This window comes from Elephas maximus, chromosome 10 (genome assembly GCF_024166365.1).
Source record: "Elephas maximus indicus isolate mEleMax1 chromosome 10, mEleMax1 primary haplotype, whole genome shotgun sequence".
In the NCBI taxonomy this organism is placed as follows: domain Eukaryota; kingdom Metazoa; phylum Chordata; class Mammalia; order Proboscidea; family Elephantidae; genus Elephas; species Elephas maximus.
Genome location: NC_064828.1, coordinates 15,557,323 through 15,581,394, shown reverse-complemented (window position 1 = coordinate 15,581,394; position 24,072 = coordinate 15,557,323). Strand labels below are relative to the sequence as shown.

The window sequence follows — 24,072 nt, the reverse complement described above, 5'->3', positions numbered from 1 at the left end:
AGAGCTCTGATGATCCCCGCGGTGGTGGAAGAGGGTGTGTGGGTGTCAAGGACTCACAGACCAGGCTCTGCTGTCAGCTGGAAATGGATGAGGGTTCCGTACTCTGCTTCTGAGGAGGGTGAAGTAGGAGCTGGGGTGAGGGGTGGTAGGTGAAGGGAAGAAAAAGGAAAAAGAGATGCGGGTGAGGGGTTACCGAGCCAGGACCGACCTTGCTTGAAAGGGAAGGAGACGTGGCAGGCAGGGAAGTCGGAAAGATGAGGCAAGGGCGGGAGGGGCTTCTCGGCAGTCGGGGCCCTTTCGCTGGAGTCTGGGGCCCTTCCTGCAGGAAAAGGGGGTTGTCCACGCTGGATTTTCGGCTGGTCTTCCCGAAGCTTAGCCCTGGGGGCAGGAGACCCTGGTGAGGTTGGGGTGGTCCTCGGCCCGCAGTTTTCTCCAGGGAGTGTTAGGGAGGAGGGTAAGGGGCAAGAGAGATGTAGCAGGGTGACGGTCAGGGCGGGGGCGAGATAAGATTTCTCGGCGGGGGGGGGAGGGTAGCAGCTGAGGGATTGGGGCTCCAGGGTCGGGTCACCATGGGATACGAGCTCAGGCCCTGGAGACGAAAAGAAAATCCAAGAAGCCAGCAAAGGAAATCAGTCCCCCACCACCCTTGGCACCGTACCCCTCCCCCCAAGCCCCACCACTCCCCGCACCGCCTCCCCCGGCCGCCTCGTGCTGCCCCCTGCGTTGGGACGACCGACCCACGGTTCTGATTGGTCGGAGACTGGGAGGGGGAGCCGAGGGCCGGATTGGCTGGCGGGGCCAGCGCAGGGCGGGGCGGCTGATTGGCGGAGCTGGCCGAGGGGCAGGCCGCTGATTGGCTGCGGACGAGGAAGCAGGAAGGAGGGCGGTGGAGGCTCCGCTCTCGGGGAGTTTGTGGGGGAACCGCGAGCGGCGTAGCGGATCCCGGAGCCCGGCCCCCGCCGCCCGCCCGTCCGGCTGCCTGCCCCGCCCGTCCAGCCCCCGTCGTCCGCCCGCCCCGGCCAGGCGCTCCCGCCCCTCCGACGGCCCCGCCCGGACGCGGCCCCCGCTCCGCCCGCCCGGCCCCGGCCCCCAGGAGGAGGCGCTGACGCAGCAGCGTGGAGCCCGGGAATTGAGCGCCCCCGGGGGGTTCCAGCCGCCGGATTCCAGCCCGGCCGGGGCCTTCGGGCGCCCAGAGCCGCGCCGTCCGCGCCGCCGGTCCCGGTGAGCTAGGGGCTGGGGTCGAGGGTGGGGGGGAGGGAGCGAGCAGGCGGGAGGGAGCGAGCGAGTGAGCAAGGGAGGCAGACGAGCGAAGGGGGAGAGGACCGACCGCCCGTCAGCGCGCCCCACCGAGCGCGCCGCGCCGCCGCCCCCGCTAGCCCGGGAAGGGACGGACGGACGGACGGACGACGCGAAGCAGGTGCGGCTGCCCGCTCGCACGCTCCGCCTCCCTCCCCCGGGTCCGGCGCCACGGTCCCGCCATCGGGGAGCTCGGCGCGCCTCGAGGTGACAGCCCCCGGGGGCCGCCCGCCTTGCAGGCCGGGGGCTGGGGGGGTGGCGGCTGCAGGGTGGCAGCTCGGCTGGGCGGCGGCGGCGCGGGCGTCCCGGGCCGCGGAGGGCGGGAGGACGCAGGTCGTTTCCCCGCTGCCGCGGAGCCGGCTCGCCTCCGAGTGTGCGGGCGACGAGGCCCCCTCCGCTCGCTCGCCCCCTCCCCCATCGCGCTCCCCGAGGCAAGGGGCCGCGGCCGGGGGCGGCGCCGCGGGATCGCCCGCTCGGGTGGGGGGCGCCCTCCCGCGCTGGGAGCTGGCAGGTTATTGCTGGATGGGGGGCAGGGGACGGGGGCCGCGCCGGGGCGGGGGGTAGTGTAGCCTGGACCTGATCGGGCTGGGAGGAAGGAGGCGCCGAAGACGGAAGGGGACCGGTTCGAGAAGCGGAGTGTGGGCCGCGGGAGGCCCGGCGGGGACCGTGCGGGGCGGCGGCCGAGTCCGAGGCGGGGCGGGGGGATCGAAGTTGTCAGACCGCCTCCAAGTGACAGCGGGACCCCGTGCTCGCGGCCCGGCCTGGTTCTGCCCTGCCGGCTTCGTCGCCTCTCCTCCGGGGCCGGGGGCCGGGTGAGGTCGGGCCCGAGGGGCCCACTCGGCAGTGAAGCGCCGGACAAAGGCGGCGCCGGAGCGGGCGCAGGTGGTGGCGTCCGGGAGGGGAGCCCGAGTTCGAGCCACCCACCCCGATGGGCGGGCGACCGGGCCCGGAGTCTGCCCCGGGGTCTGCGGGGGCCGGTGCGGCACTGGCTCACCGCGGTTCTGGAAAGACCGGGGTGGACACGGCCACCACGGCGTGTGGGTGTGGGCACGGTGGGTCCTGGCCGCTGGCAATGGGGCTGCTGGACTCAAAAAGGCGACAGTTTAGTTAGCCTCCAGGAATGAGGGCTTTTCAGCAATCAGAGTATGCCTAGGACAGAGGTTTTTCCCCACCTGGGACATCCCCTAGTCTCCCATCATGGACAGTCTTAAAGAGTGCAAAAGACTAGTTGTATGGGGTTCAGGAACATCCCTCAAATGTGCTCCGGCAATCTTTTCACAATTGCCTTATGTATTTTTCTTCAGTCAAAGAAGGTGTCCACTAGGGATATGAGAAGTTGAGTTTATAAATTCATACAGGAGTATAATGATTAAAAAAAAAAAAGTCCGGTTTTCTTCCTTTGTGTCACCTGAGAGACTTTTCTCTCTCCTCATTCCCACGTATTACACCAAAAAGGGTCCCAGAAGGACACCACTGCCCTTGGTCAGCTGGATGACATTTGGGAACCACTGCCTTAAGTTGTAGGTGCCTCTAACTCAACCAGTGACCAGCTCTAAGATGGATGCTGTTTCCCCATTTGTGAAAAACCACTCAGAACTCCCTCGTGTGACCCCATATCTAATGCGAGAGTTGGGACCACAAAGATGGGAGGATTCAGGCTGTGGAGAATGTTGACTTTTACTGAGAATCGGGATTCGAGTCCCACCTGGTTGCTGTGGTTGGCTGTAATTCCACCCTGGGAAGGCTGCCTGTCAGCTTTGCAGAGGGGTAGTGTGGGCATGGAGTTAATCCATGGCCACCCCCCTCCCCAGGAGGGTCTAGACCCCAGCCTGGGTGGAGCTGAGGCTTGTGGGGAAGGGAGGTATTATCTCATGCAGGAGACTGAAGTTTGTTCGGAGAGAATTTAATTGTATGTCTAAGATGCAGAGAACTCAAGAATCCCAAGGCCCTGGTGCCTTCCGTGGGGTTACAAGGAATGTGCTTTCAGAGCGGTGACTTCTTTTGGTGGCAGTCAGGAGGTGGCCTGGTCCAGCCACTGGGAGTTGCCGAAACAGTCTTCTCTCTGACAGGCTCTTACCTACCAGGAGACTCGCGGCAGTCATAAGTGTTCAGGAGGGTTTGCTCTGGAGAATTGAGCTAGTGATAAATTTCTTTTTTATATCTCCCTGCCTCTGTTTCTTTCTTTCTCTTGCCCTGCTGCTCCCCATGTCAGGCCTGTGCTGTTACAGCCTCCCTTTCCTGCCCGCTTCCTTTGGCCCTTTTGATCCAACCTGTACAGAGCTGCCAGATAATTCTTCCTAAAGCACCTCTTCTCCCATGCCACCCCCAGTGCAGAAACCTGCAGTGGCTCCCCTTTGCTTGAAAGGTAAACCCTCTTCAGTCTGGCCCTGGACCGTGTCCCCTGAGGCTCTCCCCCAAGCTGTGCCGGGCACATTTCTCTCTCTACATCTCATGAGGAGCCCCTTGCCTTCCTCTTCTCTCATTGAGTCCCATTTGTCTTTCAAGGCCCAGGTGGAGTACCTCCGTCCCTCAAGCTGCTCCAGGCCAGCGTCGTCATCTGGCTCTGAGACCCTGGATATTATAGCATGGCATTGTCTTCTGAGGGGTTTTGTAGGTTGGAAGTTTCTTAAGGACAGGAACAGTATGGGTTTTAAGCCCTTTTTTTGTGACTGTTCCAGAATACCTGGCATAGTGCCGTGCACGTGGTTTTTGTTGAATGAATAAATGCAGTTGGCTGCAGATTTGGGGTGGGAACAGGGGAAGCCTTCCCTTCAGCGTCCTCAGAAATGTGCGGTTTGCAGTCCTTGGGGGTTTCCAACCTTTTCTTTCAAAGGCAGGTGGATAGGGCATGTTGGAGGTGGTTTAGCATGGGGACAAGTGAAGTTTAGCTGCTGTTGCTGATAACTCTGGCTGGTGAAGTCTGTCCTGTGGGTTAGTCATGTGACACCATATAGACGTGAATTGGAAAAGCGCTGTAATCCTGTTTTCCTCCTACCCCACCAGGCTGTCCTCTCTACCCGACTTTGCTGCTCTTATGCAATTTTCCTAGTTGTCCATGCTAAATGAATCCATATGTTTTATCTTTTCTCAATCCGGGGTGTAAATGAGGGAGAAAACACAGTTGTGAGAATGAAAAAGACTGGCCTTGTGGATGGGAGTACTGGAGCTGGTGTTGTAGGAGGGTGTTTATGGGGGCATCGCTGATGTGGGAGGCACCAATCAGCCCCACACTGGACCCATCAGAAAGGAAAGCTAGGATGCCAGTGCTCTCGGAACTTCTATTTTTGTTCACCATCAACCCTGGACCATGGGGGAAATGGGAGACAGGACTGGTGACTGGTTTGCATCTAGACATTGAAAAAATAAATTCTGCATCCATCCTGTTTCCCCCAAACCTCCCTTTTGTGCCCCAGTTTGATGATTAATGGACCAGCATTTCCCTTCTAAGCGGGAAGGCCACCCCTTGCAGTTGCCATGGCAATGCAGACCGCTCCCTTGTCAATTAAAAAAAATCCCTACTACTTCTCTTTTCCTTGCTTCTACTGTAGCAGGAGAGAAGGTACCTCAGAATGCATCTCTTGGGTTCTCTCCTCAGCCGCTCAAGCAGTTTTTGCTGCATATCCTAGAACACAGTCCTGCCTCTCTTTCTGGGAATTGCCTGAGTTTCATCACCCTGAGCGAGTTTTATCCTTCCTGGAGCCTGCAACCCTAGGAATATTTCTGTGAAGAAGCAGGGAAAATCCTTGTTTGTTTATTCATCCACAATGCAAATTAAAAGTAAGAAAGAACCGTTCTCTCTCTTTTCCTTTAGATTTAAAGAAAAAAAAAAAATCTCCACACCTTGCCTGGTATTTAGAGGTATAAATGGGGAGCAGTTGACATCCGTAAAGAAAGTTTTAGTAAACCTGCAAGGAATTGTCCCAACGTCCCAACATATGTATTTCAAATTAGAGTTCTTTAGAGATTTTTATTTTATTTCTTTTTATTCTATAAAAATGATACGGGGGCATCTGACCTCCTCTAATTTCACAAGAGGGAAGGAGAATCAACCGTGCAAGGCTGAGTCCTATGAGGTGGAGGTCAAACATACCTCTCAACCTTTCTACCAATTCTGACACCATCTGTCCCTGCCATGACACTCTGTTTCTCTGCTGGGTTCAGTAATTCTTTGCAGTGGCCACACAAAACTCACAGACGATACTCACAATTATGTGGTTTATTAGGGAAGTAACAGGTTACAATTCAGGCTCAGGAATGACTCAGGATGGAGGTCTTAGATCAGACAGCTTTTCAGCCGTGCCCACAAGCAGCCCTCTCCGTCTGCCTCTTGGCCCCTTGGCCTTTTGGGCTGGCCTGGCCCAGCCTATGCCCCACTGGGGAAGTGTTAAAAAGCTCTTTAGGTCCACCAGTAAATGCCAGCGGGCACCCTGCTTCACTGGTAAGCCTCAGCTCGAAGGGGCTCAGCTCTAGCTCTGTGGGTTGGCAAGCCTCGCTCCGCTGACAGGTTCCCAGAGGTTCTCAGCTTTTTTGCCTTGTGGGCTGGAAGCCCACCGCACAGTCTCCTGCTGCTGCCAGTTCTGTGCTGTACCTGCTATCACTTCTTGCTATCTTGTACAGTCTCTGATGTTACAGCTCTCTCTCCCTGTCTCCTGAGTTTAAGGGGGTCTCAGCACAGGGACCCTGGGTCTGCTCCTGTCTCTTTTTCTTAATGATGGCGAAGTCTCCCATTTCTGCCTCTGGGATGGCTCATTTTAAGCCTAGACCTAAACCACAAGCCTAGGGGTATGGCAAAACTGACCAATCCCCTCATTAGGGTTCCATATGCCTTATTTGCATGGTCCCACTCCCACAAGGGTACCATACACCTTATTTACATTATTAGTAAGCTGTCTAATCCCCTTAGTGGGCCACAGTACCTTATTTGCATAGTGCCACCCAATCATTTGTTGGGAGTTACAAGACCATGGCGAGAAAGGCCATATAGAAGTAATCCATCACATCACACGTTCCTCGCTACTTCTCTGTCATAGCATTCAAGAGGACGTGTGTGTTTTCATTTTATCTGTACTTATTCATCTTGGCCTTGCTCAGGCAACATCGGGCCTCAGCACCCTGTTGCAAGGTGAGTCATTAAGGAGAGGGAAAAAGTCTTAAGGAAAAAAAGTCTCTGTAGTTGAGAAGTAGCCTGTGTTGACTGCCAGCTGAAGCTGCCTGGTTTGTGGAGCATTATATGAACAGCCCCGACATTAAAGGGCCTCCTTTTTGTGAATGGGTTGTGAAGAATGTAAATAAAGCAGCATCTCTCAATGGGAAAGCATTTTACATACGCAGTACTACCCCAGCCCAAGTATTTATGGGAATTCGCTAGCATAGTCTGGCAAGGCGCACTTCCTTTGTGAACTTGCCATTGTGCTGGGGACTCAAGGCCTTTGGAGGGACAAGGAGAGTGTGCTTTGGTTCTGAAGGCGGCCCCAGTGCTCCCACTCTGCAGGTCCCCAAGGCCTCCTCATGGCTGAAAGTGCCTGTTAACCCTGAAAAAATGACAGAGCTCATGCCGATTACAAGCACATGCTCCTGACACTTGGGGCCCTGGGATTCTACGGCTTCTGACCCCTTGGGCTGAACTGCCCAGACCTCCCCAGGACAGGGGACAGGGAGGTCCTGGATGATGAAATCCTGCCTGGTTTTATGGAAGGCACCTAACTAGAGTAAAATGGCCTGGTTTGAATTTCAGCTCCTTTATGTTTCCCCTGCCCACCTCCTGGTACTGCCACTAATGAGCAGTAAAATGGCTAAAAGGCAGGAGGAGGAAGAGCAGCGGCAGTGGCAGAGAGGCTACAGACGGCCTGCTCAGGGCCAGCTAGGCCCGACTGGTGCCCTGGCCTCCACCAGCAGGTCCACACCAGCGGCCCAGGGGTTCCGATGAGGGCATCGGTGTATCAGCCCTAGGACACTGGATCTGAAGCCAGGGAACCAGAGGACTGTGGGTTTGGTGAGCAGGCCACAGGGTGGGGTGATGTCCAGGACTTTGTGTAGTGTCCTGGGGAGGATTTCATCCAGACCTCATTTTCCCGTTTACTTGCCTCAGCGTCCCCCACGGAAAAGATAACATTGTCCCTGAGGTCTTCTGTCGGCCCTGACCCATCGGCAAGAATAGGTGTTCATCTCTCAGCCCCACTGAGATTTGAAATGGGAACTTATTTTCAAGGCACCGTGACCAAGTTGCTTGAATTAAAAACCGACAAGTGACTTTTCTTAGTTAACGGAATCAGTGCCAAGAACTTGGGTCTAAATCATTATCCTTCTGTCAGTTCCTCTTCCACTGGCTTTGGGGAGAAGAGATACTTAGATCCCCATCTTCAGTTAGGGAGGTGGGACCTGGTGTCTTCCATCTTTCATGAGTCCAGGGATCTCAGCTGGAACGGTGCTGACTGCTCCTATTTTCCTTCCATTTCCAGTACCTTTTCGGGCCTGTCTTTTTTTTTTTTCACCTTGAATGCAGCAATTCCACTTTCCTGCCGGCAGAGGAGAGGGCTGGCCCGCACTTAGGCCCTTCTCCAGCGGCAGCTATCTGTCTCAAATGTTTGGGAAAAATTTGGTTTGGTGACACTTGAAGGTTAACCACATTCTCATTTGGCCAGGTGGTTTAAAGGCGAATTATTAGTTTTTGAAGAGTCTTTGTAGAAATCCCGGGAAAGATATTAGGGTGCTGTTTGATGCCAGCAAGTCCTGACAAGTAGGCCAGAAGGGAAGCTGGAGTCACTTTTCCACCACAGCGGGGGTCAGTGAGTCCTTCCTCAGTGGTGAGGTGTGTCCCCTGCTTTCTGCCTGGAAGGGGCTCACAAAGTTTGTCCTGAACGCAGAAAATAATTAGAAAAATGATGAAATGACTATAAGAGACGGTCTTCAGAGAAAATAATTTGGATTTGTTTAGCCCAAAGAGGTAGCCAAAGGGCAGTTAATATGTCTCCGTATTGTATGATGGGTATTTAGAGTGTGATAACCAGTGTTCAGTCTTCATCGTAGTCCAGGCTGAAGGAAAAGGGTTTCATCTGAGGCAAGAGACATGGTTAGATTCACGGGGGATGTTTTTAGATGCCTTTTCTAGACTGACTGTAAAATCTGGGCAAAATGTGTCTCTGAAGTACTATCCCCTCACTTCTTTTCAGGGTATAAAAAGGGCTTGTTTCAAAAGTGCATGTCAGAGTTTATGGGCAACTTTGAGCAAACTTTTCTGTCAAAACAATTTTTTTAATTATATTTATGTTCCCTGGCCATCCCTTGGATGCTTTTAACCCAACATTTAATTGGAGTATCTTCAATTCCTTTGTGGTGAAAAATCAAGAAAAACTAATAATATGTTATAATGCCAGTAATTAAAACAACACTGAAAAACAAAATTGAATGTGAAAGTTGATCTTGACTGTTGGTCTGTGATCCAGCAGCTGTCCTCTGAGGCCCTCGATGGAGGCAGTGTGTTGCAGTGGGGAAGTGTGGGCTTTGGGACAGACACCTGGACGGCACCACCTCCTTCACCAGCAGCAGCATTGTGGTTATGTACTTTTACGTCTTGGTACCTCTGTTTTGTCTTTGTTAGAAAGAGAAGATGATAAGTGCCTTATAGGGTTGTTGCGAGGAAAAATGAGATAGTGAATGTCATGTGCTTAGGGTGGTACTGGGTGCACAGTGAGTGCTTGGCAAACATTAGCCATCCTATTACAACGGAACCTCTGCAGTTCAAGAATTCCCTACCACACACGCTTAGGGGCTTGGAGGCTGATAATGGTAAGGCTGGTTTTTTGTTACTGATTCTCCTTTAACATCTTTGACATTCTTTATCTTGATACAAGTATGCCTCTCATACCAGACTCACTTGCTTAATGTTTGAAGGGAACAAGTGGAATGGGAGAAATATCCTCCTGAGGTAGCTGGGCAGGTAGGGAGGGAGATAAAAGAGGATGGTAGTCAAAGTGAGTTGTGTTGTGTAAAGAAGAGAGATTTCCGGAAGTAATCCCATTGAACTGTGGATTAAATTGAAGAGGCATGGTAGAATCCTGGGGATGGGGGAGAGTTTGGGGATCAGAGAATATCTTGTCCGGAGCTCCAGGTGGTGCCCTCAGCCTAGAGTAGGAATGTTATTTTGCATGGGACAGGTGGGCAGCCAGATCTTTAGTCATTCAACAAACTCTTATGAAGGTCTGTGAATTCGTGGTAAGGGATTTAGCAGTAAGGAAGGTAGATCCCGCCTGTTCCTACAGAGTTGGCACCCTAAAGCAGGGGCACGAATCACTCAGTTAAGTGTGAGATATTCAGGTTGGATGCTCGTACTTTGGTAGGATCTGCCTTGCAGTTCTGTTCCTGCTAGTAGGAAAGCCTGGTCTTGGGTTCGTTCCTCATGGATGACTTTCAGGAGGCTGGTGCTCTGTGGGGGAGGCAGAGGGCAGACCTCCCGCCTTGGTCTGGCTGGCCAGTTTCTTCTGTTTAGGACCGGAGATAGCACCTCCAGTCTTAGTAGACAATCTTAGAAATCTAAGTTGCTGGTTACTGGAGTGGCCTGGTGATTGAAACAGCACATATCCTTTGCCACCCCTGGGCAGGTACCTGGAGCAGGCTGGTGAGCTTATGTTGTCTTTTTTGAGGCATTGTGCATCAGTAGCCTGAAGTTTTCTCTATTCTTGTTGTATTTCTCCCACGTTGTTAGCTGCCAGGAGCAGATAGGTTTTGCCTTCAGGAGTACATTTGCTTCTGACCCAGCCTGGGCAGTGTGGAGTCTGGGTGGAAGGGTCTGAGGAAGCCTTAGCCAGGAGTCCTCTTGCCCCCCAGCCTGGAGTAATCCAGGGTCCATCCTCCCAACCTGGAGCCAACAGGGGTGAAGCTGGGAAAGGTGCACTTGTCTTGTGCCTCAAGGCTGCAGCTTTTGTCTGTTGCCCCTTCCTGAGTCCAGATGTTGAAGCTGTTCCCAAAGGCACTCAGAGCTGGAATGAGTGAAGCCTCCTTGGCGTCAGCTCCTTAAGCGCCCTCTCGCAGCTCCTGTCCTGCTGAGTGTCTGTCCTTCCTTCTGTCTCCTGACTAGCTTAAGTTCCAATTCATTAGTCCTTTTTTTTTTTTTTTTGCATTTTTCTTCAGAGCTTAGCCTGGTACTTGACAAGCAGGGGAAAGGGGAAAAGAATGAGCTTATATTGAGCACCCCCTGTATACTCGCACTCTGCTAGGCACTTTATACGCGTACTTAGTTGATTTAATCCTCGCAACAACCTTGCTGTGTAGACAAGGAAACAAAGGCTCGGAGAAGTTCACGCCATTTACTCAAGCCCACTTAGGGTTAGCAGTGGCTTCCAGCCTGTGATGGGCCCTCCTCCTAGAGGAGGGTTGCGGTGGGGCAGCAAGTGTTGGCTCAGTGGGCGGGCAAAGGCCATTTAAGGTACCGTGCCTGGGAATGCCCCAAAGGGCAGCCAGTGCCTTGGCTTAGCTGGGCAGGCGCCTGCAGATCCAGGTCTGCCTTGGACACACAGGGGCTGTGCTCTGTAGCGCCATGTACCTTTACAGAAAGGCTTTGAAAACTAGTTTTGCATTGCGTTTGATTACCTCCTGATTTGTCAGGTTAGTTTCTTAAAGCAGAGCACTGTTCTATGACTAAATACGGTGCTCTCTGCCCAGTACCCTGCCCCAGGGTCGTGTGTGTGCGTGCGTGCGTGCGTGCATGTGTGTGTGTGTTGGCATCTTTTAACCATATGAGAAGGAGATTCCATCAGCTCTACTTTCACTGTACTTCTGCATTTCTAATATAACATGAAATGTGGGGGTGGGGGGGGCTTCTGCTTTATAGTCTAAGTTAAAATTCCCTTCCTCTCCTTGGGGATTTGTGTTCCTTTACAGTCTCAGGAAGTGGGGTGTGTGCTGGAGGTTCAGGACACTTTGGTGAAGCCCGCCCTGGGCCGATGTCTCTGAGCCTCTCCTGCTCAGGTGGCTCAAAGTGGAAAGGAATAGTCAAAGATGGAATCTGAGGTTAAAAGCTCAGGCTGCCAACCCAAAGTTCAGCAGTTCATATCCACCAGCCGCTCCCTGGAAACCCCACGGGCAGTTCTACCCTGCCCTGTAGGGTCGCTATGAATTGAAATCGACTTGATGGCACTGGGTTGGGTTTTGGTTTTTTGGGACCTGGTTGTGGGGCTGGGCCGGTCAATGCATCGGACCCTATGTGCATCGAGTGTGGGCCTTCCTGCGGGGCTGTGGGGCTGCTCCTACCTCTTTGGCTCCCAGGAGTCCCCACTGTGAAGTGTGATGAGCAGGTGGGTGGTCTGGCCCACCATAGATAGGCTTTGTGCCTCCGGGGGGCGGTCTGGCTCCTCATATGGCTGTAGACCTGAGGGCAGCCTGTAAAACAAGCCTGTGTCCAGACGGGTCAGGCCCGGTCCCTTTGGTTGTGTGGCATGCTTCCTGCCCAGGTGTTTCTAGTTCCCAGCCTGACTGCACAGTGACTTGAGTGCCCCAGCAAGCGAGGCTGGATGGGCAGCGCTGTCTTCACGGGCACTGCCCCAGCTTTGGGCTCCATGCTGCCGGAGCCGAGACCCCTGCTCTGTGGATGCCTGGACCGAAAAAGTAGTCAGACGGCAGGAACCGGCCGAAAGCACGCCCTCTGACCCCATCCTCTGGGTCTAGCCTCCCCTCCACGCCTGAGGAGCTCGCCTCTCATGGTAGAGTTGAGGGTTTCTCAGCAGCGGCGGTGACAGCGGCAGCATGAAGCTGTTGCCCAGGCTCTGTCGGGATGCGGTTTCTGCCCCTGCCCTCTCACTGAGCTGTGAACTGAGTCCCCTGCAACTCACCCCCACTGGACCCTGCAAGAAGGAGCCCTGGTGGTGCAGTGGCTAAGCGCTAGGCTGCTAACCGAAAGAAGGGTCAATGGTTTGAACCCTCTGGCAGCTCCTTGAGAGAAAGATGGGGCAGTCTGCTTCCGTAAAGATTTCAGCCTTGGAAACCCTGTGGGGCATTTCTCCCCTGCCCTGTAGGGTGGTTATGAGTCAGAATCTGCTTGACGGCAGTGGGTATGGGGTATGATATGGACCTCGAAAGGGAAAAGGAGCAGCGCCTCTATATTTCCCAGGGTTGCCACGCCGGGTTTTCACAGGAAGAGTAGCAGAGCAGAGTTCAGGTGCAGGCTGGGTTTTCAGATTTCTCGGGCCCTGGGAGGAAGCAGGCTTCCCAGCTGATGCCTGCTCTGGGCTCCTGCTGTGGGGGAACGCCCAGGCCAAGGCTGCTGGCCCCTCTGTCCCTGAGCCTAGAGGTGGGACATTTGCCTGTCTCCTTCCACTCCTGGCTGGGCTTTTGCACAGGGTCCCTGTAAGCCTCACAGCCACTCTTAGGTAATGTTCATTTTCTATGGGGAACCTGAGGTTCAGAGAAGTTGCTCCTCAGAGGCAGAGCTGACGTTTAAGTCCAGATTTGCCAGGCTTAAAGCCTTTGTTCTTTCCGCTTTACCAGCTCTCGGCAATTCAGGAGATACTAGCTGTGGCTTTACCTGGCTGTACTGTAGGAATTGCAGCAGCTGCACCTGTTCTACCATGAGGTAACATCAACTAGATTTGTACGAGAGGGAGTCCACTGCTGTGCTCTTGCTGCTTTTTTTCTCTGATGGAAAATTCAAGAAACTCAGAGTTTGAAAAGTGTTGTTTCTTTTCAGGGGGTTTTATGCTAAGAGATATTGCAGAGGAGGGCACTGCTTTACTCAGTGCCAGTTCTGTGGCTTTAGCTGTAATTGGAGGGAGGTGGCTCGGGGCAAGGCCCTTCCTGGCCTCCACCTGGTCTGCGTCTACCTAAGAACTCCCATTGAAAACAATCCTGAATTCCTGAAAAGGAAAACTTAAGGTGCAGTGGGTGAGAGAAGCTTCAGGAAGAGCAGTGGGCAGAGCCCTGAGTCCTGAAACCCCAGTGTGGGAGTGAGGGGCGTGGCCTAGAGCTAGGCAGTAGAGTAGGCAAAGTAGTAGCCCAGGCTGAGGGCCTCTTCCTGCCCCAGGACAGCATCTGCTGTGGGAATGACCTGGGCGTCACCTGCCGTCCCAGGCCCCTACCGTTGCTTTCCCCGTGCTGCTCCAGTCCTCTGACCCTCCCTGCAGGCTTGAAGCCTCTTGGGGATGGGAGGGCAAGAAACTGGTCATCTCTCCTTTTCTGCCTCTGTGAAGGTAGCACTTCCCAGCCCTGGGCAGGCTAGGGGCTGCACTGAGAGCAGACCCCCACTATGACACTCCAGCTGGGCCTGGATCTTGGCTTTCCCTATTTCCCCCCTTGGTTTTTAGACCCTAGCACACCTAGGGCCTGAAATGTTCTGCTTGATGTCTTTTGAGTACACTTGTGGGGATTTTGGACTCAACCTGTGGTTCACTGGGTCTTTGGCCTGGAGGCCCACCAGCTGGCCACTGTCCTTCAGGGCAGCTGGGTGATGGCTGTTCAGAGCTGGGGACAATCAGACTAGTTTTCTTCAGTGAGACCTTGCTTGACTCTGTCTAGGCAAGCAGTAGTGTGTCCTGGGGTGTCCCTCCTAGGAACTTTCTCCCTAAGGGGGCCTGGACTGCTTGTGCTGGGAGGACAAGGCTTCCCAAAGAGGAGGAGGAGGGCAGTGCTGAGGGAACCCAGATGTGGCAGTGGTAGAAAGTTCCTGGTTTAGCTTGTGTATAAGTGGGAGGAACAGCAGGAGGAAAGCCTACTGCTTTCCTGGGACCTTCTTCCCCTGCCTGGCTAGGCCACCCCTGCAGGTTGAGGGGCCCTGGCAGGCTGGGAGCCCCCTCTAACCAGCCCCACCCCGGGGAGAGCTGCTGTGGGGGTTCTCACGCTTAGGCCTTCAAAGCCTGACTCACACACTCAGGTTGCGCAGTCTGGAGTGCCACCAGAGGCAGGCAGTGAGACCCTGGCCTCTCCTCGAGGACTGCCGGTGACGTGGTGCCTGAGGCACCACATGAAGGCTGGGAGTGGTTTTGCATTGTGCCTCTGCTGGCCCTGGGTTTTTAGCAGGTGACTGGGTTTGGCAGACTAAAGGAAGCTAGCAAGAGGTTCTTCAGCTGGATTCAGAAGTGTGACTCGCACCCTGTGATTTAGAGGCTTCCAGGATCATCCACCCCATGTGTTTCCCTGAGGGACCGGACGGCTAGATGAGAGGTTGAAGAGCAGAATATTCTTCAGGGAACACGTTTCCAGGTTCTGAGGACAAGCTCCTGAAAGTGGAATGTGTGTCGTCAAGGCACCGACTCCCTTCCTGACTTCTTCCTGCTTAGACCTTGTGTATGTGGAGAGAGAAAGGCTTTGAGCGAGGGCAGGTTTCCCAGGATCCTGGGATGGTCTAATACTAAGCTTTTAGGGTGGTGGGCTTGCCCCTCCTGCTAAGAGCTCCTTCATAGCCCAGCCTGCAGTGACCTCCCCATGTGCACGCTTTCCTGTCTCCCCTCCTTGCTCCGCAGTTGGTATCCATGTCCTCGGAGGCCACACGCCCAGGTGACCTCAGCCTTGGGCCCCAGTCATTCCCAGGCCCGGCTCCTCTGGTAATATGGGCCCTGTTGAGGGCTTAGGCCCAGCTCGGCTTTGTGGGCTACATACTCTTTTTCCCGGCCCAGGCCCTCTTAGGGTGGGGGAGGGCTGGACCTCAGCTTCCCTAGGAAAAAACAGCTGCTGCTCCTGCTCCTGGTCCTGCTCCTGCTCGTTGCCTGCTCCTCAGCCTCAGATACTGGGATGTGTTGGAGAGTAGGAAAGGAGGCATTACTCACCGAGCAAACAGGGAGGTGCCGTCACCCAGTTTAGAAGTAGGAAAGGTCTTAGGGAGCCTAGCAGAATGCTGGGATTTTTTAGGAGCCCTCCGTATGCGCCTTGGGAATGAATGGATTTGTCTTCTGTGACTCTGTGTCTTGCCTGAGGCCCAGTATCTGGGCAGTGACAGGTCCCCGCATGCACGTGGCCAGAGCAGCACCTGGCACACTGCCTCCCTGTTACAGTTTTCTGTGTCCTTTCTCAGGGGTGTGGGGCACCCACGCTGCCTTCAGCCTGGTTTTCTGAGGATGCTTTCTCAATTAGTGCAGCATGTCCCAGGAGAGAAGGTGCCGGGTGACCCCTGCTGCTGGCCCAAGGCCAGAGGAGCTAGCTGGGAAGGGCTTGGGAATCCCTGGGAGCCCTTGGCTTGGGACTTTCAGGGTTAAATTCCAGCCCAGCAGGGGTTGCTCCCAGCTCCTGGCGTGGAGCTGGTGTGAAAAAACAATAGCAGTGGGGAAATTCAGTTGAAAAGCCAGGCCAGCTGGGTTGGGAGGGTCACAGGGTGCCTGGTGAGGGGCAGAGCCTGTCTGGCACCTTCCTTGGCTCCTGAGGTTGGCCACAGGAGGACTAGAAGATGGAGAGTGAAGACACGAGATGGGGAACCTGCTGGCTGGGATATGGAGGAGGCCATGTTCATCTGTTGAGGACATGTGCTTTGGGTTGGGGAATAGGTAGGGAGTAAACAGCTGAGTAGTCTGACCACTGAATTCCCTGGGCCCTGTGGTCCCTCATTGCCTTGGCCGAGTCAGCTTTCAGTGCACTGCCAGCCCTGGCTGACCTCTCCCTCAGGACCCGGGCCCAGGCTGCCCATGTGTGTCGAGGGGTGCTGAGCTGAATAAAAAGTTTGGGGATGAAGTCTGGTTGCGGACATTTTCGGTCAGTGGGTCTGGGCTCTAGGTTTCCTGCAACTCTCCCCACCTCCCCCGTTTTACCCACTGCCTGGCATCTTGCCTACTCGGGGGAGACCTTAGGAGCCAGGCAGGGCCAACAAGGCAGCCCCATCGGCCCTGCGTTAGCTTTTCTCCTTGATACTTCTCCTGATTCATTGTGGCTGGCGGGAGCTTAAAACTGTACTGCAGGTCCACCATGCGGTCCTATGGGTCTCCTAACCTTCGGGAGAATGCTGGTCCCAGCCTACCTGACACCCCTTCTCCAGGCACCACACTTCCTGGGCTATCCGTCCTGGAATCTGAACCCAGGCTGGTCTGGCTCCTAGGCCGGCTGAAACTGCCCTTGGGCCAGGCCTTCGGCTTCGTGGGCTTTCGAGGCAGGACCCAGCTTAGTGCTGCCAGGCAGGGAGTTCTCAGCGGATGGACATGCCCTCCTCCACATCCCAGCCAGCAGATTCCCCATCTCGTGTCCTCACTCTCCATCTTCTCGTCCTCCTGAGGCCAACCTCAGGAGCCCCAAGTTGAAGAAGGGTTGGTAATACTTTGACAATGCTTTTAGAAGCATAGATGGGCCCCTCCACCCCAGAATCTCAACCTGGCTTGGCGTCTTCAGGGCCTCCTCCTGCCCTGCGAGAGCGTCTAGTAAAGAAGAAGGGAATAGAGAGAACAGAGTTTTGCCACCAGCTCTTTCTGTGCTCCGACCGCGGGTTCTGCGGTGCTATGTGGCTCTCCAGCAGCTCAGTTCAGAGGAGGACCCTAGGCTGAAAGGTGGGTGAGGGGGACTAGTCCTTGTGCAGCTGTTGAGAGCTGAGCCCACTAGGCCTTCACACTTTGGAAGAGGGGTCCGGAGAAAGCCAGGCTGGGAACAAGCTGGGAAGGGGTGGAGGTAGGCCAGGTGGGACTGGAGGGCAGCAGTGGGGAGAAGGCAGGTGGAACAGGCTGAGGGATACGGGGGATCCACTCATTGCCTGCTTTCTGTTCTGCAGGTTGGAGATACTCCATGACACACACTCGGAGGAAGTCCCTTCCCATGCTGAGTTCTGGCCCCACTGGCCGCCAGGAGCCCCTGCCAATGGAAGGCAGCAATATGGAGCAGACGGCGGAGGGCATGGAGCCAGGCGTGCCCGAAAGCCCTGGGCACCTCACAGGGCGCCGCAAGAACTACCCACTGCGTAAACGCCCGTTGGTCCCTGAGAAACCCAAGGCCTGCAAAGTGCTGCTGACCCGCCTGGAGAGTGTGGCTGGTCCACGGAGTGCAGATGAGGCTGACGAGTTGCCCCCTGACCTGCCCAAGCCCCCCAGCCCAGCTCCATCCAGTGAGGACCCTGGCCTTGCCCAGCCCCGCAAGCGGCGCCTGGCCTCCCTCAACGCTGAGGCCCTAAATAACCTACTGCTGGAGCGGGAGGACACCAGCAGCCTGGCGGGAACCCGCCGCAGTAGAGGGGGAGACCCCAGCCGCAGCCGGGACCGTGACCGGGCCACTGGGGGCTGGTCCTCCTCCAAGAAGCGGCCCCGGCTGGGGGATCTTGGAGGAGGAAGTCGGGACTTGTCCCCAGAGCCAGCACCGGATGAAGGTGCCCGTCGGGATGGTGACCCAGCTCCCAAGAGACTGGCCAGCCTGAATGCAGCCGCCTTCCTGAAGTTGAGCCAGGAGCGAGAGGTTCCCCTGCGCCCTCCTCGTGCCTACCCAGAAACAGACGGGCGTGCCACTGAGTCAGCGGCACCCAAGGTCCTGCGGCCAAAGTGGGCCAAGGTCAATGGCAAGAACTATCCCAAAGCCCGTCAGGGGTCTGGCTCTGGGGAGGCAACAGGCCCACCTGGCTGGCAAGGACACCCTGAGGGACCGTGGCCATCTGCCACCCCTGATGGGCCATCTGTCCAGCCACCATACCAGCCTCTGAGCAAGGCCCTGGAGAGCCCCTTGGGGCTGCGTCCCCGTCTGCCCCTACTGATGGGCGGGCAGGCAGCCCTGAAGCCAGAGCCTGGGCGTCCAGGCGAGGAGTCACCTGCTCCCAAGCAGGAACTGCACCAGCCCTCTTTCCCTGCACCCCAGTTGTCCCCCCTGCCGATGCCTGGCAACCCCGCCGATTACAGTGGCCTGTGTGGTGGACCTGAGCTCACTGCACTAGGTAGCTTCTACCTATATTGTACCCAAGACGGGCTGCAGTGTGGGGGCTGCTCCCCCTGCCCCATGCTGCCTGAGGGCAAGGTGTCTCCAGTGGCTGCACCTAATGAGGGGCTTCTCGTGGCCCCAAGCTCAGTGCTTGCAGGCACCCCTTTCCAGCACCCTCCCTGGGGCTCCTCTCGATACTGCTCTAGCGGGGACACTGGAGCAAATGGATACAGCGTCTGTGGAGTGTTGCCCCTGTCCCTCACCCATGTTGGCACTACCTGTGGCGGCTGTCCCTACAAAATGCCTTTCGCAGCAGGTAAGCCTTCCTGGGGTGTGGGATGTGCCTAGGAGTCTGAGACATGGTGTCCCAGGAGGGTGGGCATGGCTTGGGGCAGGAGCTCTTTGGGGTCTAGCATGGGAGGTAGGGGACTCTGAGAGGAAGAATGCCCCTGCTCTGCCCAGGCTGTTTCTGGAAATTTCTTGGCCCAGCAGTGAGGTGGCACTGTGGTGGTGGCAGGAGCTGGAAGGACCTTTCCTGTCTCCCCATTCGAATATTCATTCTTAGACTCTGAGTAGCAAGTTAAATAATGGAATTAGGACATTTTACCAAGTTGTTCCCATGTCGTTCCCTTTACCCACCTTGAGCAAAGCTAGAATTTCTTACTTTCCTGGGACCCAGAGCATATGCATGCTAGCCAAGTTGAGCATTCATGGGTAGGGTGGTGGTTACCAGTCCCCAGTAGACTGTGTCAGCTGCAGTGAGGCAGCTTCACCTTGGCCTGACAGGTTTTGAGAGTAGTGCCCAGACTTGGCATCACCTTACTAGGGGTGGATAGCTTTGGTGTCTACCTTTCTAACGAGACCCAGACACCCCTGAGAGGCTTGTGCCTTAGCTGATGAGACACCCCATAATTATCTCTTTTACCCCAGTATCCTCACCTGCCCCACCAGGCACCCTCCCTGGCTCCTGGGTGGAGACGAGGTAACCAGAGCCACTCTGGCCAGAGTGGTCAGCAAGTCTGTCTGCTGCTGGGGAGGTAAGGGGCTGGGCCTTCCCAGGGCCCTCCCCTACCCCTACACTTTCTTGTAGGGGTCTATAAAACAACTTTATAGACCGGCTGGCTCTGGCTAGACTGGTTGTTTCAGGTTCTGGTATGAGTTGGAGCTCTGAGAAATGAGAACAGCCTTCTTCTTGGGCTTTTCCTTCTTTTGTACCACTCCCCAGGTCTAAGACACCTACCTGTGGGACGCAGGACCTTACCGCTCACCCTGATGATAATGGCACTACTAAACACTTTGTACCAGGCACTGCTTTAAGCACTCTGCTAATGGGAGGTGTTGTGCCATGTGATTGTGCACAGACTCTGCAGCCAGACTGCCTGGGGTGAAATCTTAGTTCTCCCACTTCCTTAGCCATGTGACCTTGGTCATGTGACCCTAGCCGTGTGACCTGTAAAATGGGGTAATGGTGGTACCTATCTCACAGGGCTGTTGTAAGGATGAAATGTGTTAATACGTTGATAAGAAAACACCTAGTAAACACTATGATGTTTGCAGCTACTACTTAAATTGCAAGGCTCTAAGGGGTAAAGTGAATTCCCTGAAGTCACCCACTAGTAGTAGGTGGCAGGTCTGGGATTCATATGCCAGGCTGTCTGACTTGAGAACCCCTGTTCTTAAGCACTGTGGAAGCCTTTAGGGAAGTTTCTGTCAGGGCTAAAAAAGCTGTTCCCACTACTACCCCTTCTTTCGGGCTGGAAGGGGAGACGGGTATGTCTATGTGCCCATCTCCAAGGCCAGGGAATACCCCCAGCCCCACTGGCCGCTTTGGTGGCCCTTAGGTTCACATTTAGATGACAGGAGCAGGCTCTGGAAGCAGGTGGGCGAGGGCTTACCGCTTGTCCTTCCCTGCCCTGCCTGACCCACTCTCTCCTTTCCCAGAAGGCTGCAGGTCCCTGGGCCAGCTGGAGTTTCCTCTCCTGGAAGCTGGCCACCCAGCCTCACCTGCTCACCCCCTCTTGGGGTGCCCTGTGCCCAGTGTGCCACCTGCAGCAGAGCCTGTCCCCCATCTTCAGACACCCACCTCGGAGCCCCAGACAGTAGCCCGCGCGTGCCCTCAGAGCGCCAAGCCTCCCAGCGGTTCCAAGTCTGGCCTGCGCACAGGTTCTGGCTGCAGACACACCGTGAGGAGCAAGACTGCCCGCAGGCCCAGCCACCCCAAGCAGTCACGCGTCCAGCGCCCACGTCCACGCCGCCGCCGCCGCCGCCGCACTAATGGCTGGGTGCCCGTTGGGGCAGCCTGTGAGAAGGCTGTCTATGTTTTGGTGAGTGCTAGCCCTTAGCTGTGGGGTGGGGGAAGGTGGCAGCGGGACATGGGGCCTGCAGTGATGTGGGTCCCAGGAACCCCTGACCCAAGCTACTCTGGGGGTGACGAAGGACATCCAACTCACGTGTACCCCAGGAACCAGTCATGCTGGCCCGGCCTGCACCCCTACTCCTACTGATGCTGTACTAGTATGCCCTGGGGAGATTGGGGTGCACAGATAGTGACTACCATCTCTATCACTGACTCTTGGGGCTGCCATCTGAGGAGTCTGCACCTCTCTGCTCACTTTCCCACTTCCATCCTAGATTAGAAAACGGAGGGCTCTGGTGAGAGCTTTTTAAACAGGATGTATAGGGGAGGAGAAGGGCTAGTGATAACGGGACCGTCTGGGATGTGAGAAGAACGTCAGGAAAACACGTGGGTCACTCGGTAGGCATCAGGACCGAGCTCAGCACTTCGCGTGCACCATCTGCTTTAATCCTGGCCACTTTCCTTGGAGGTGGGTGCCCCAGGGTCTTATAATTATCCTCGTTTTCCAGATGAGGAAACTTGGGACCTAGCAGTAGGTCAAGTAATGGTGGTTTAAGAGTTCAAAGGCAGACTGTCCCACTAGGGAGCCTGAGCACCTCTCCAGTGCCGGGGACCTGGAGTGAGCAGGCTGGCAGTCGGGTGTGGCAGTCCAGAGCTCAGCCCCAGAAGGTCTAGGCTGCTTTCCAGCCATGAGGATTCCCTACACCCGTCCTTTCTTTTGAAAGCCAGGCTTGGGGAGAAGGGTCTAGCAAGCATGCAAACTGTTTTTGCAGTTTCCTGTCCTTAGTGGCTTAACCACCTTGGGAAAGTGCAGAGAGGGCGTCATTCCCTTCCTCCGCCCCACTGTCCCTTCTCACTGCCAGTGTGGCCCCTCGAGCCTATTTGTGTCTTTGGCTCATTGCCCAGGATGAACCGGAACCAGCCATCCGAAAGAGCTACCAGGCAGTGGAGCGGCATGGAGAGATGATCCGAGTCCGGGACACTGTCCTTCTCAAGTCAGGCCCGCGAAAGACATCCACTCCTTATGTGGCCAAGATCTCTGCCCTCTGGGAGAACCCTGAATCAGGTACCCCTCCCTCAGGCTGGGGAGCCCAGGGATGGCCACCTTCTCTAGGACAATAGGCCCCAGATCTGCCCCTGCCTGGGTTTGACCTGGCATGAGTCTCCCCATGTTCTTGGCACAGAGTCAGCCTTCCACTCAGCTGGGGTCTGTAAGCTGCCGAGGGCTGTGGACAACATTGTGGCTCGGGTTGGATTAGCTCCTTAACCTTTCCAGCCACCAAGGTCTGGGCACCTGTCCCCCCAACTCACCTGTCAGCTCCTTCTCCCCCTGTGCCCAACACCATTCCAGGCCACCAAACGCCAGGCTTAGTCTGGAGCAGGGGAGACGGGCAACTGGAGCCAGAGGGATTGGCTTGGGCCTTGAGGTTAGATCAGCCTCCAGGGCAGGCGGCCAGCCTGCCTGCCTGCCTGCCTGAGTAACTCTGGGGTTGCCAGCTCAAGCCATGACCACTCTGTTGTCCCCCCAGGAGAGCTGATGATGAGCCTCCTGTGGTATTACAGACCCGAGCACTTACAGGGAGGCCGCAGTCCCAGCATGCACGAGGTGAGCTCCCGGGCACGTGGATTGGGAAGGGTCGGGATGGGAGAGGGCAGTGGGAGTCGGAGGGCAAGGTTGCGGCATGGGTTGGGGGGCAGCTGTGAGCATTCAGGCCCCTGAGCTTATCTCCTTGGAGAAGGGCCTGGGGTTTAGCCTTTTTTCCCAGGTTCCTCAGGTTGCCCCAACACTGTCCCAATTCATTTCAAAGGGAACAGTGATCTTTGTTTAAAAGAGGAGCAGAAAAGGAGCCCTTAAGGGCAGGAAGTACCAGAATGGGAGCAAAATATGTCCCTCTGGTGACAGGGAAGGGGAAGTGGAGCTTTGGCCCTGTCTGCGATGTGGGGGAGGGGAGAAAAGGCTCCTCCTAAGGCCCCCAGGCTCTCCACCCAGGTGTGTAGGAGAGGTGACCGTCTGGGGTGTACACCCTCAGCTCACCTTTTACTTTGTTTTCCCAGCTAGGCCTTTCCATCTAGTAGGGAAGCTGGGAACAATTCCTTTCTCCTCCCCTGGGCTGGGGGTGCGGGCTGGGAGGCGGGTGACAGTCAGGGACTGGGGCAGGTGGCCCCTCCGAGGTAGGACAGGGCCAGGAGGAATGCCTTGGGGCTGTGGCTGGGCAGCGCTACGCCGCATTTCCAGGGAAGTTCCCCAGCCTCACTAGCTGAAGTTATACCTCAGGTCAGGAGCCTCAGCAGAAGGGTTAATGCCTGCCTGGCTCCTGGAGTTAGGGGCTTTCCAACCTTCATAACCCATCTGCTCCCGTCTCCCCTTGAGCCTTTGCAGAATGAAGTCTTTGCATCTCGACATCAGGACCAGAACAGTGTGGCCTGCATTGAGGAGAAGTGCTACGTGCTGACCTTTGCCGAGTACTGCAGGTGCGTAGTGCCTAAACCCCGGAACTTTATGCCTCACAGCCTGCCACTACCATTTGAGTTTTATTTTTATTTTTAGAAGAAAAGTACTGTCGCCCCACCGAGGTAGGGTGGTTGGGGCAGAGGGTTGGGGTGCAGTGGTGGTCCAGCGCGGCTCTTGGAGCAAAGCTAGGGGAGGTGGCAGGTGGTTGGGAGGGAGGCCTGGGCAGGTCTGGTGTTCCGGTGACAGAAGATGGACTGACAGTTGGCAGAGTGGGCAGAGCCCCAGGACAGGGATGGGGGCAGGACAGGGCGGGGAGGGCTCAGTGTTCCTGCAGAGGTGGCTGTGGCAAAGACACGACCTGTGTGTCACTGCAGATTCTGTGCCATGGCCAAGCGCCGAGGCGAGGGCCTCCCCAGCCGGAAGACAGCACTGGTGCCCCCCTCCGCGGACTACTCCACCCCACCACACCGCACGGTGCCCGAGGACACGGACCCTGAGCTGGTGTTTCTTTGCCGCCATGTCTATGACTTCCGCCATGGCCGCATCCTCAAGAACCCCCAGTAGCCTCCTCATGCCCAGGCTGGGGCTGCCCACGAGCGAGTGGGGCTCGGGGCAGGGGCACTGCTTGAAGCACAGCACTTGGTTAAGGGGCCACAGGGGTCTGAGGTTGCTGGCCTGTGGTTCTCTTGTGGGGGTGGGGGGAGGGCAGGGGCCCCTACAGGTTTTGGGTCCCATGGGGAGGGGAGGGGAGGCCAGGGTATAATAAAAGCATCAGGGCTCTCAGCTTGGCCCAGGGTACCTCTCGGGTCCCCTGGTTGGAGACCCCTGAAGAAGCAGTCTTCTCCAAGGCTGGGCCAAGCCTGAGGGGCATGGGGTCCTGGTGGGGGGAAGCAAGGTCCTTCAGGAATCAGGCCCAGTAGACCCCTCTGCAGCCTCCCCTCAGGTCCCTTCAAGGGGGAGTGGGAGCCAGCTTTACCTCACCCACTGTGACCTGCTGCTTCCCCTTCAACCTGGGACCAGGCCCTCTGGGACTCTAGCACAGCTCTGAGCTTGTTCCTTTGAGTCATAGAGAGCCATAGTCTGGCCTCCAGAGCATTGATTTCCTCTTCTGGGCTTGGGCCTTTCCCTGACTTTCCTCCCTTGCTCCTGCAGCAGTGCCTGGTGCTGGGACAAGTTG

At 56.0% G+C, this 24,072-nt stretch overlaps 1 protein-coding gene across 2 annotated transcripts; it reads left to right on the top strand.

The window, feature by feature from the left end:
- Nucleotides 1–818: 818 nt before the first annotated feature.
- On the top strand, nucleotides 819–23,584 carry BAHD1 (bromo adjacent homology domain containing 1). 2 transcript variants are annotated; one of them, XM_049898637.1, is made up of 7 exons: nucleotides 819–1,221; nucleotides 16,961–18,403; nucleotides 20,029–20,411; nucleotides 21,350–21,509; nucleotides 21,973–22,049; nucleotides 22,815–22,915; nucleotides 23,270–23,584. In XM_049898637.1, the coding sequence occupies exons 2-7, from the start codon at nucleotides 16,975–16,977 to the stop codon at nucleotides 23,457–23,459; spliced, it is 2,340 nt and encodes a 779-aa protein (XP_049754594.1). In that variant the 5' UTR covers nucleotides 819–1,221; nucleotides 16,961–16,974; the 3' UTR covers nucleotides 23,460–23,584. The 2 variants fall into 2 exon arrangements, with proteins under 2 accessions (XP_049754594.1, XP_049754595.1); XM_049898638.1 differs by having other exon boundaries at nucleotides 820–1,221; nucleotides 22,824–22,915.
- The last annotated feature ends 488 nt before the right edge of the window (nucleotides 23,585–24,072 follow it).